Source organism: Pteronotus mesoamericanus, unplaced genomic scaffold, assembly GCF_021234165.1.
Source record: "Pteronotus mesoamericanus isolate MK-2021 breed Mesoamerican mustached bat unplaced genomic scaffold, CSHL_Meso_final contig_26, whole genome shotgun sequence".
Taxonomy (NCBI): domain Eukaryota; kingdom Metazoa; phylum Chordata; class Mammalia; order Chiroptera; family Mormoopidae; genus Pteronotus; species Pteronotus mesoamericanus.
In genome coordinates, this window is record NW_026555109.1 from 11,321,060 (window position 1) to 11,333,343 (window position 12,284).

The following is a 12,284-nucleotide window of genomic DNA, read 5'->3' on the forward strand; positions in this document are numbered from 1 at the left end:
TGTCAACAAGTAATGCTATCAGCAATCAGGAATTTAGTCGCATGAGGACAACAGAGATGGAAACTCAGATTCAGCTCTTTAAAATAGTATGATATTTATGGAGTTGAAAACAGAATCACATAAGTTTTGCTAAAATGCTATCTGGGGTTTTATGTTATTGCCTTTAATAAATGAGCTATTGAGGGGTTCCTGATGGTAACAATACCTTCTTGATTGGGGTGTGAAGGCAAATTCTTTTCATTTGGTCTTTTGACAACAGCAGGCCACAGTGAAGCTTAAGTGGAATACATTAGAGATAGGAAATATTCTTTCTTTTACCTGGTAAATTCTAATTTTAACATAAAGACTGTGATTTAAGCAGTGGAATTTCATGTAGCTATTAAAAATATTAAGCTACATTTGGATATGGGCAACAAAAGCAAAAATAAATAAGTGGGACTACATCAAACTAAATAGTTTCTGCACCGTGAAGGAAACCATTAACAAAATGAAAGGACAGCCTTCCGAATAGGAGAATTATTCACACATGGTGTATCTGAGAACAACTTAATATAAAAAAAATAAGGAACTCAGAACTTAATATCAAAAAACACATTTAAAAATGTACACAGGATCTATATAGACACTTCTCCAAAAACATGCAGATGGACAGTAGACATGAAAAGATGTTCAACATTACTCATCATCAGGGAAATGCAAATTTGGAGCCACAATGAAATAAAATCTCATACCTTTCAGAATATCTATCATAAAAGAGTCCATAAATTAAAAGTGTTGGGAAGGATGTGGAGAAAACAGAGCTCCAATGCACTGTTAGTGAGTTTGTAAATTGAAACAGACACTATAAGTTAATAAGTTATTATTATTAACTTAATAAGTTAATAAGACACTATGTAAAACAGGACAGAGATTCCTCAAAAAATTAAAATTAGAACTGCCATACAAGTCAGCATTTACCAGCTCAGGGTATTTATCTGAAGAAAGCAAAAACACTAATTTGAAAAGATATATGCAACCATATGTTTATTACACCATTATTTACAATAGTCAAGATATAGAAGCAACATAGGTTTCCATCAATGAATGAAATCTATTGAAAGGATGTGGTATATATACGATGGAATATTGCTCAGGTATAAAAAAAGAATAAAATTTTGCCATTTGTGAAAACATGGATGGACCCAGAAGGTATTATGCTAGGAGAAATAAGTTAGAGGAAGACAACTACCATATGATTTTTCATATCTGTGGAACCTATAAAAAACAAAATAAACAACAAAACAGAAACAGACCCCATAGATACAGATAATAAACTAATAGTTGCTAGAGGGGAGAGGGTTGGGGGATGGTTGAAAAAATGGGGCACACTCCAGTTATAAAATAAGTTACAGGATATAGAGCACAGCATAGGGAATATGACAATAATATTGTTATAACTTTGCACAGTGACAGATGGTTAGTAGACTTAATGTGGTAATCACATTATAAGGTATATAAATGTCAAGTCACTGTGTTGTACAATGGAAACTAATCAATGTTGTATCCCAACTATACATGCAGGTTAGGGATTACTACATATAGTATGATAAGATCAATAGATGAGGGAGGAATGGGATATATAGTCTGTCCGGAAGCTGTCCAGCCATGTAATATGAAAAATAAAGACATTCATTGAAGAAAATACAAGATACAAGAAACATTGTACATAGGATAGTGCTGCCTCAGTCCCCTTCAAAGAAGGCACCTTGGGACCTCACATAGTTCTCCCAATCACCATCAGTTGCCCTGTCATATTTTCTCAAATCTCACTGACAGGCTGAAATCTCTTCCCTTTCAAAGGTGATTTTAGTTTTGGAAAAAGCCAGAAGTTATAGGGTGCCAAGTATGGGCTGTAGGGTGGCTGAATCACCAGGGTGATTTGATGTTTTGCCAAAAAATTCTACACAACACGTGATGCACGAGAGGGTGTGTTGTGATGAAGTTGCCAATCACCAGTTGCCCACAGCTGCGACCTTCTGAATTTTCCAAGTAGTTTCCATGGCGGACTGTTCAAGCTTAACGCAAAATTTGATGCAGTTTTTTTGCTGTACTTGCTCAGTCATTTTGAATGTGACAGCCACACAGTACACATGCTCACTCAATGGTGTCTACCGCCACCACTGACCAGTACTGTGAAGGCATTATTGTTCACGCATGCGCATTCCAGTCTACTCTCCTTGGCTACCAAGGTCACACTGATGTTGTGCAAACTGTTCTCATTATATTAACAATGGATGGACTTTTCCCAGACAGGCTATATATATATATGGAGAGTGAGAGAGAGAGGGAGCTGTATAGATAGTCTTTTTCATCAGTGGAGAAAATATTAAACTCTGGACAATAATTTTTAACAGTGACTCAGGTTGGGGAAGGTGATAAGGTTCTTCATTTTCACTCTTTCCTTTTACATAATGCTTGAATATTTTCATATATTTGATTTGTGTTTCATATAATAAAAATTAATACAAAAATAGTTAAGACTCTGTACTGGAAACTTAGATTCTAAATGTTTTAATCACTTTTCTACTCTTATAAGAAAGTCTGGTGCTCTTAATAGAGCTGATCTTGGGCTTCATTCTGTATTCTCTAAAGTTCTGGACTTGTAAGAAGCAGAGATAATATGTAGCTTAACTACAGTAGAGGCGGTTCAGCAGCATAGTATCTTTAAAATCGAGGAGTAAATATTATATTTTGAAGAAAGGCATAATACTAGGACTCTACAAAAAATGTCTAAATAAAGATCATTATAAAAACAGTTTAGGTGTTAACAAGTCACTCCGTGGAAGTTGTCCACACTTTGCCCTGCTCACCCCCACCAGAGTACCTGGGCATGAACCATGTAACTCCACCCTCCTTTACTTTCCCAGAAAAGAATGGGTAAAAGCTACAAAGGTAAATAGAAGTGACAAAATTAATTATAATGGAGGAAAATACACCCTCTATAGTGGCTGGTCCTGGGGAATTTCTTGGTGGATGTAGTAGAGGGGACATCCATGTGGGACAGTGCAACAGGAAGCAGAGAGGCAAATAAAAGAGAGAAAGGGAAGCAAAGGGATGATGCTAATGAGAGAGAAAGACTCATATATGGATTTGAGGGAACCTGCGGGGCAGGTTGATTAAGAGGCTGTCAGTTCAGGGCTGGCTTCCTGGACAGGTGGTCCATATGGTCACAAAGGGCTTTGTGCTTAGAAGGGCTTATACTTAGTTTCGTGTTCTGCTGTCACCAATTCGAAATGCTTAATAAGTTTTGCATAAGGGGCCCCACATTTTCATTTTGTACTAGCCCCACAAACTGTGTAGGTAGCCCTGGCTTGGCACTTCAAGAGGTGGAGGAGAGTGACAGGAGGAGCTGGGAGATACAGATCCAGGCTGCAGGTAAGGCTGACTGGCAGCGTCAGAGTTCTGCTGAGGGTGACAGAATGGCTGTTTAGCCATATACTTGATGCTATAAAGTGCCACCAGAAATTGGTTGAAGTGTTAAAGAACAACCAAAATTGGGATGAAGATATGTTAGCTTGAAGAAATTTTTTGTAGGGAGAATTAGTTTTACTATCTAACAATAATATTGTAAGAATATTGTCACAGGAATGTTCAGTCATCAGAATCTTTCAGACAAGTGTGATTAGGGGGTATTTATTGCTGCCAAATTATTATTCATAATCCTCTGAAATGTGAATCTGAAAATGACATTACTTGAGAGGGGCTGATATCACTTTCAACACTGTATCTAATTAACTCTTTTCTGGTAAAAGACACTGAAAAGCCAAACTGTGGGTATCTTTGAATTGTAAATGTGGATTCCTGAGGTGCAGGTTGATGATTAGTTGACAGGCACAAAAGGAGAAGGTCACATTTTTATTGATTATTCAGTGAGCTATCAAAAAGATAAAAAGTAGAACAGAAATTACTTTCACACGAGTTTCCTAAAAGAAATTGGATTTAGGCCCAAATTCCAAAACAATTTATTGGGTTTTCTTATTCTTGTCCTCACTGTATCAGTAATTGTACCCAAGTCTGCAGCTACTGTGGATGGGGTCTTGGTTCCTTCCATCAGGGCCTGATAGTAGTGACCCTTTGCTATTGTCACATATGTGGAACATCTGATAGCTAAAGATCTTTGTTCAAAACTAAAACGAATTTCTCCAACTTTATGTGTTTGACATTGCCCCAGGTGCTTTCATGCATCCCAGTACTGATGCATGCTCATATCTTCCTCCATATGGAACGTACACCGTAATTTTGCATTTTACTCAGTGCATCTTCTAGAGACTATCAGGTAATGGAGAAAGATATGAATATTCTTTAATGACTATATTATGATTGTGAATAACAATTCCTACATTTTTTTGGTAAAGTATCAGTTTAAATCTTTTGCCTAATTTTTAAAAGTTGTGTTGTCGTCTAATTCCAAGTTTTTAAGATATTAAATAATAATAAAACATAAATGTATCTATGTAGTTCCCATTTCCATGCTATTAATCTGTGCAGTGTCAATTTGTTTGCAGTTGTCCCATAGCTCACTGATGAACTCTGTTAATTTATTTAGTCATTTTTCTCCCCATGTTTCATTATGTATAATTAATATTACTGTGTTTAAATTCACTGATCTCATTTTGGCAATACCTAGTCTGTTGTTAAGTCCATCTAGTGCTATATTTTTCATTTCAGTCATCATATTTCTCTAGGAATAAAATTTGAGCCTTTTTAATATCTTCTATGTATCTACTTACCATGTTTAATAGTTCCCCTAGCTTTTTAAACATATGGGATATAGTTATAATAATAGTTTTAACACTTAGATTTGCTAATTCTAAGAGGCATATCACTTTTGAGTTGGTTTCTATTGATAACTTTTTCTTCTCATTGTGTTCCCCATTTTCTTACTTTTTGTGTGTGTATATAGTAATTTTTTTCTTGGATGCAAATTATAGTCAGTTCTGCCTTGTTGGGTCCTGAGTATCTTTTTTTTTCTCTTCTGCTAATAATCTTGAGCTTTGTTTTGGGGACGGTTAAGTTACTTGGAAACAGTATGATCCTTTCAAACATTGAAGTTAATATTTTTCAGGTGGGAACAGAGCAGTGCTTAGTTTACAGATAATATTTCCCCACCCTGGATATAAGACACATCTGATGCTCTACCCAATGCCCCATAAATTATGAAGTTTACAGTCTTCCTGGTAGAAACAGGCACTACTTCTGGCATCATATGAGTTCTCAGTCCTTCTTTGCAGGGGGTTCTTTCTCTGACCTTGGGTAGTTTCGTAGAATGTATGTATTGACCATGACTCAACTGAGTACTTGAAGGGGGCTTCTTTGACATACTCTTTCTCTGTGCAGCTCTACCCTCTCTACTCCCTGCTCTGTGCTCTCTAGCCATCTTGGTCTCTCTGGACCTTCCATTCAGGTTCCTCATGACTGATCCTGGTCAACTGGGATTTTCCTCTTTTTTCTGTAGCAAAGGAATTCCCTCAAGGCTGTAAACTGGAACAGTAGCAATGGTAGGGCTGCCTTCTTTATTTCCCAGCTCTTAGAGATCATAGGTTATCTGTTTTTATTTAGTAGATTGATGTAAGAAGGTAAATATAGTCCCTGTTATTTATAAGTGAAAGTCCTCCAATGAATTAATTTCAATTTTAATATTCAGTGAATAGAATGATACATTGATATGACAGTACTTTCTGGCAGGAGCATTTTTGTACACATTTTGGAACCTGTTTTATGCATTCAAATTCTATAAAAATGTGTTATCTTACAAACCAGAAATTTTACTGATAAGTATTTGATCAATTAATAGGTATTTTTTAAAATAATTTTACAAATGTGAAAAAGTCTTTTTAAATTTTGTATTGATGAGAGAGATATAAAGAGAGAGAATCATCAATTTGTTGTTCCACTTATCTATGACTCATTAGTTGATTTTTGCATGTGCCCTGACTGAGGATCAAATCTGAAACCTTGATGTATTGGGATGACTCTCTAATCAACTGAGCTACCTGACCAGGGCTACAAATATGAAAGTCTTATATTCAATACAAGTGATGAATAATTTTCAGGGCCAGGTGCAAAATTAAATATGTGGAACTCTACAAAAGTTATTAAAAATTCAAGATGGCAAGAGCAGGGCTCTAAACCAAGTGCTAAACACAACTCCATGGATCATACATCCATGAAGACAGCTGTGACTTATACATGTAATATTAATATGAGTTTCACTATAAATAATAAATAAAAATAACAAAATAAGTTCCTGAAGGTTTTGGTTTAGTATATTATGGAATAGCTATAAAATATAATATGCAATTATTAAAACATATTAGAAATTCCTTTATATACACCAGTTAATGTTTACAAGATGGTATGTTGTGTAATTCCTAGTTGTCTTATGTAACTAGTGTAAAGGCTGTACATGAGAATGTTGATAGATGAATATGGAAAGACTGCGAAGAGTCTTATCTGTCCTGGATGAAATAAAATGGTAAAATTTTAGTGTTTTGGCAGTGAGAGACCACACATGTTTTAAAAGGATCATATGATTAAATCTGAATTTTAGAAAGATAATTCTGGTAAATGGTCCAAGATTTTCTAATAACATTATCTGTAAATGAAGAGGACCCAAGTAGTGAGATATTTTTTCTCTTTATAATATATGCCCCTTCTTTTTCATTTTTCTTTGCACTGTTCATAGACTCAATTTCCCCTTAAGTCTTATATAATGCCCTTTTCTTATAGGTTAGTTAGAAAACATGAATACATTCTTTCCAAGGATAGATCCACCTCTAAACTTCCAAAATTGGCATTGATGTTTTCTATGCCTGAAAATTTGGAATAAACTTTATCATAGTTTGTAAAATATTAATTTTCTTTTCTCTCTCCTTTTTTTTTTTTTTAGTGTGCTCGGTATGATAATGCCTTCATTGCAGAGATCCTTATTGACAAAGGGGTCAATGTCAACCACCAGGATGAAGACTTTTGGACACCAATGCACATTGCCTGTGCATGTGATAATCCTGATATTGTCCTGCTCCTTGTGTTAGTAAGTAAAGCAATTAATTTTATAATTGAAGGAACTATTTGAAGATTAGATAGCATATAAAAGGGTACATATTTATCTGGTAATAGTTCATAATATATAATAGTTCAGTAGGGAAATAAACTGTGTGTATATGTCATGACATTCACCTTCAATTACAAGATAATTAGAGACTAAAGTGGGTTACATAATTTATAAAACAAATTGTGTAGATATGCCAGGCTCTATTCCTTTTGCCCTTTCTTTGTTATTATATACCTTACTATTTCCCAAGTCATTCCTAACTAAAAGGGTGTGATAATTGTTGTATTTTTTTCAATTAATTCTCCTAACTTTTAGTCAACTCAGTATACAATAATAAGGAGATTTGTCTTGTATTGAATGCTGTTCTTTTGTTTACATCTAGTAAAGAAGTGGCTACATTTATTTGTATGAAAATAAAAATTTTAAGTATAAAAATATTGGAGTTATTTGTTGCTTTCAACTATAGCTTAGATCCTGATAATGATCCTCATAAAACATCCTTTTCTTGAAAATCTATGTCAGCATTTTATGGACACTCAGTGTATACTTGTTGATACAAAATTAAACAGGTAAGTGAAAGAATTGCGGACCAACTTTTGAAGTCAGCCTGAATTTAATATTGCCATTGTCAACTCATATCTAATAAACTGTCTCAGAACCACATTCATCTTTTCATGTGTTCTAGAATTCCTCATTCTACTCACTTTGAACTTATATTTAGAAGTGCTCCTTCAGCCCGTAAGTAGTCTCAGTGTCCGATGATGTTGCTCTTCTTTACCAGGAAGAAACTGGTTTTATTTCACATATAAACAAGGGTTGAAATCTATAATTGTCAAACTATTTACATTTTTATGGCACTGTAATACCATTTCTCACATCTTGAAATAATCCAACCTAATATGCAAAGTTATATATTTGCTAGTTACTGTTATTCAATGAACTTCATATGCTGATCACTATCTTTACTTATTTAACTAATATTTATTGATCACCAACTATTTTAACATAATTTATTCTCTCAAGTAAGTTACAGTTTATTCATTTAACAAATAATGATTGAATGACTACTATGTTCTAGGTGCTACATAGTGAACAAAAAAGACATTGTATATTATAGATTGATGGCAAAAACAAACAAAAGCAAGCATTGTAAGTATATCACCAAGAAATTTGATTAATGAATTAAGCAAGTCTGCGTAGGCTCATTACCACTATGTTAGAGCCAGCTCACCATGCATCCACAGAAATAATTTACTTTCAAATAACTTTTGATGAAATACATTGACATAAAAATTGTAATTAATATAGAAATATGTTCTTGCTAACAACCTCAAAATTGAGATTTACTTTAATTAAATGCCATTGTGCATTAGTCTTTCATGCTCAATATTCTTTTCATTTTCCAAAGCTCACTGATGAGTAAGAGAGTCTGTGCACATTCACTTATTCAATAAATATTTGAATACCTTCTATTCTATAGTAAGGGGGTCAGCAGGGAACAAAGAAAGCATAGTTCTCTGCCTCTTGGAGCTTACATTCCACTGGGGATAAACAGGAAGAAAAAACATAAATGAATGAGATATATAGAATGAGATATGAGACTAAAGAGAATTGTTGGAAGACACAGGAAGAATGAAGTATAGAGTATTAAAGAATAGCGTGATGGAGAAGGTGGCATCTGAGCCATGCACCTTGTGGAAATGTGTATGCAACTATACTGGGCAGAGGGACTGGAAAGAGCAAAGCTGTGTTGGAGCATCTTGTTCTTGGGGAACATCAGGAGACCAGTGCAGCTCAAGAGTAGATGAGGTCAGGGCAAGTCATGAAGTCAGAGGGGCACTGGAGCTACTCAAACCTGTTGCAAGGATGTTAGACCTACTTTTACTGCAAGTAATTAAGGGAACAGTTGGAGGGTTTTGAGTGGAGAAGTGACATGATCTGATCTCCATTTAAAAAGATAATTCTGGCTGCTCTGTTGGATACAGACTGAGGGAAGGGAAAGAGAAGTACATGGAACACTTACAGGAAGCTATTGCCATTATCCAGACTAGATAGGAGAGATGGTGAGAGGTGGCTGATGGGTGGACATTTTGAAGATTAAGTGTTCATTATTTGGTGTGGGATTGAATTTAGGACTTAAGAGATATAACAGGAGTCAAGGATGACTCCTATCTTTTGTGGCCTGAGAACTGGAGGGTTGAAATTTGAGCTTGCTGAAATACAGAAGAATGTTAGAGTGAAGGGCATAGGGTTGGGCCTAAAAATAAATGACAAATATATTTTAATCATGTTTTTCAAATTCTTCAGGAAATAATTATCTATAAAAATTCATTAAACTGCAAGATAATGATTTATTGTGAGTTTTTGTTAAGTAAAGATGTGTGTGTATGTTGCCATCATACATATATGTGTTATGTATATAACACATATGCACACACACAGGCTGAAAAGCCAGATAGTAATAACAGAGAGAAGATTTGATCTCATAGAAGCCAGCTTCATAACTTGAACTTCCAAACACTGTGATCTGCTGCTACACTGCTTATAGAATTCATGGAGGACTCAAAGTCTTCAGAATGGACTAATCATGATTTTATTTTGATATTGTACATTTCCCTTAACAAAAGCTTTTTAACTGAATTATTTAGAATTGTAGGGAAAGTTAAGACATATTATACACAGAATTGATTGTAATTATTTTTGGTAGTTATACAGGATGGTACAAAAGTAGGTTTATAGTTCACATAAAAATAACGCAATGATTAAGAAATAATTGTACAATAATAAACTTTGTGTTTTGTGTACTCAAAACTGTAAACTTACTTTTGCACCACCTTGTATGCTATAAAGTCACCAGAAACACTGAATTAGTAAATCCTGAGTCATTGTTCCTAGGGGAAATAAAATGGGTTCCTATAAGCCACTGGTCACAATGCATTCTTCAATAGATCTGTACAAACCTTATTTTATGTGTGTTTCTTTTAAAGGCACCTTATTTAATATATTGTTGATTCATAAACATTAAACTCATGGCCAATAACACCATAACTCATGCTCAAACAAAGTTTATCCAACACATATACTTTCTATTAATGTTCTTCATAGCCATCTTACATTTAGGTTTTTAGGAAGCACCTTAACATAATGCTTAGAAACCATTTTAAACTGTGAAATCACTGGCAAAAAGCTCAAAGTTGAGGAAAAAATGTGGGACTAAATTGACTGCAGTAAGGACCTTTGTTTACACTGTGAGAGCAGAAATGAGAAGTCAGTGTTGCCTTGTTGGGCCTTTACTGTAAACCTGCACATTGGGTCACTAAACTTTTTTATCACCCTGCACAGGTACAGGAATGACCATGAAAATGCCATGAGTAACCATTTTGGTATTACCAATAAATTTTAGCAAGTAGGCAGATTCTCAGATGTGAAATCCGTGAATAATGAGGATCAACTATATTTATTAGTAAGCAAAAAAAGAGGATACATTTTAGAATTTTAAGTGTGAATAAAAATCATCTAAATTTGGTATGTTTTGGGAATTGAGGTGAGGCAAAAAAAATGATGTATTTCTATGATATGTTTTCAAAATTTAGACAAAAGTGTTTCATTATTATTTTTACCATTTCCATCATATAATTGAATATGGTATTGCAGTTTCCTAGAAATTTTACAAATGGACAGCATTTCCTTGATGTAAGCAATACACTTAATATATAATATTTTATATAAAGAAGTGTAGTATCAGAGAGGCTTCAGTAAAATAAAATTTCAAATATAAGTGTTTTGGCTCTCAATAAAATACTGTTTTAATGCATTATAATTTTATATTTAATATGTAATTATATATTATGAATTATAATTATGCAATGTTTATTAACTCAGAATTTTCTTTCACTTAAAATCCAAATTTTATTGGTTATTTGAGCATCTCACATATATTTTTTAATTATATTATATTGATTATGCTATTACAGTTGTCCAAACTTTTCCCCCTATATCCTCCTCCACCCAGCACTGCCCACACCCTTAGGCAATCCGTGCATCATTGTTTATGTCCATGGGTCATACATATAAGTTCTCTGGCTACTCCGTTTCATATACTGTACTGTACATCCTGTGGCTATTCTGTAACTACCAACTTATACTTCTTAATCCCATCACCTTTTCACCCATTCCCCTACAATCCCTCCCAGCTGGCAACCATTTAAATGCTCTCTATGTACATGATTCTGTCTCTGTTCTTCTTGTTTGCTTAGTTTGTTTTTCAGGTTCAACTGTTAATAGATATGTATGTATTGCCATTTTATTGTTCATAGTTTTGATGTTCTTCTCTTTCTTAAATAAGTCCCTTTAACATTGTGCATATAATAATGGTTTGATGATGATGAACTCCTTTACTTTTCTCTTGTCTGAGAAGCTCTATATCTTCCCTTTGATTCTAAATGATATCTTTGCTGGGTAGAGCAATTTTGGCTGTAGGTCCCTGTTTTTCATGACTTTGAATATTTCTTGCCAATTGCTTCTAGCCTGCCAAGTTTCTTTTGAGAAATCAGCTGACAGTCTTATGGAGATACCCCTGTAGGTAACTGATTTTTTTCTTGCTGACTTTTAGAGTCTCTCTTTATCTTTAACCTTTGACATTTTAATTATGAAGCATCTTGGAGTGGGTCTCTTTGCTCCATCTTATTTGGGACTCTCCGTGTTTCCTGGACCTGTATGTCAATTCCTTCACCAAATTAGGGGTGTTTTCTTTCATTATTTTTTCAAATAGATATCCAATATCTTGCTCTTCCCTTATCCTTCTGGTACCCCTATGATGCAAACATTGGACCTCTTGAAGTTGTCCTAGAGTCTGCTTATGTTATCCTTGTTTTTGTTTTTTTTTTCTTTTTCTTTTTTCTTCTGTTGTTCTGATTGGTTGATTTTTGCTTCTTTATGTTCCAAATCATTGATTTGATTCTCAGCTCTATCCACCCTACTCCTGTAAATTGTTCTTTATTTCAAGTAGTGTATCCTTCATTTCTGACTGGATCTTTTTTATGCTGTCGAGGTCCTCACTAAGTTCCTTGAGCATCCTCATAACCAGTGTTTCGAACTCTGCATCTGATTGCTTATCTCCATTTTGTTTAGCTTTTTTTTCTGGAATTTTGCTGTGTTTTTTTATTTGCGCCATGTTTCATTGTCTCCTCAT

General features: G+C 34.4%; 1 protein-coding gene across 2 annotated transcripts in view; it reads left to right on the forward strand.

The window, feature by feature from the left end:
• The window catches only part of MYO16 (myosin XVI), a 590,664-nt gene that overhangs the window by 195,165 nt on the left and 383,215 nt on the right, over nt 1-12,284 (forward strand). For both annotated transcript variants that reach the window (XM_054574388.1, XM_054574387.1), the window contains exon 4: nt 6,929-7,072. In XM_054574388.1, coding sequence (XP_054430363.1) covers nt 6,929-7,072 — 144 coding nt within the window. The remainder of the gene's footprint in view (nt 1-6,928; nt 7,073-12,284) is intronic.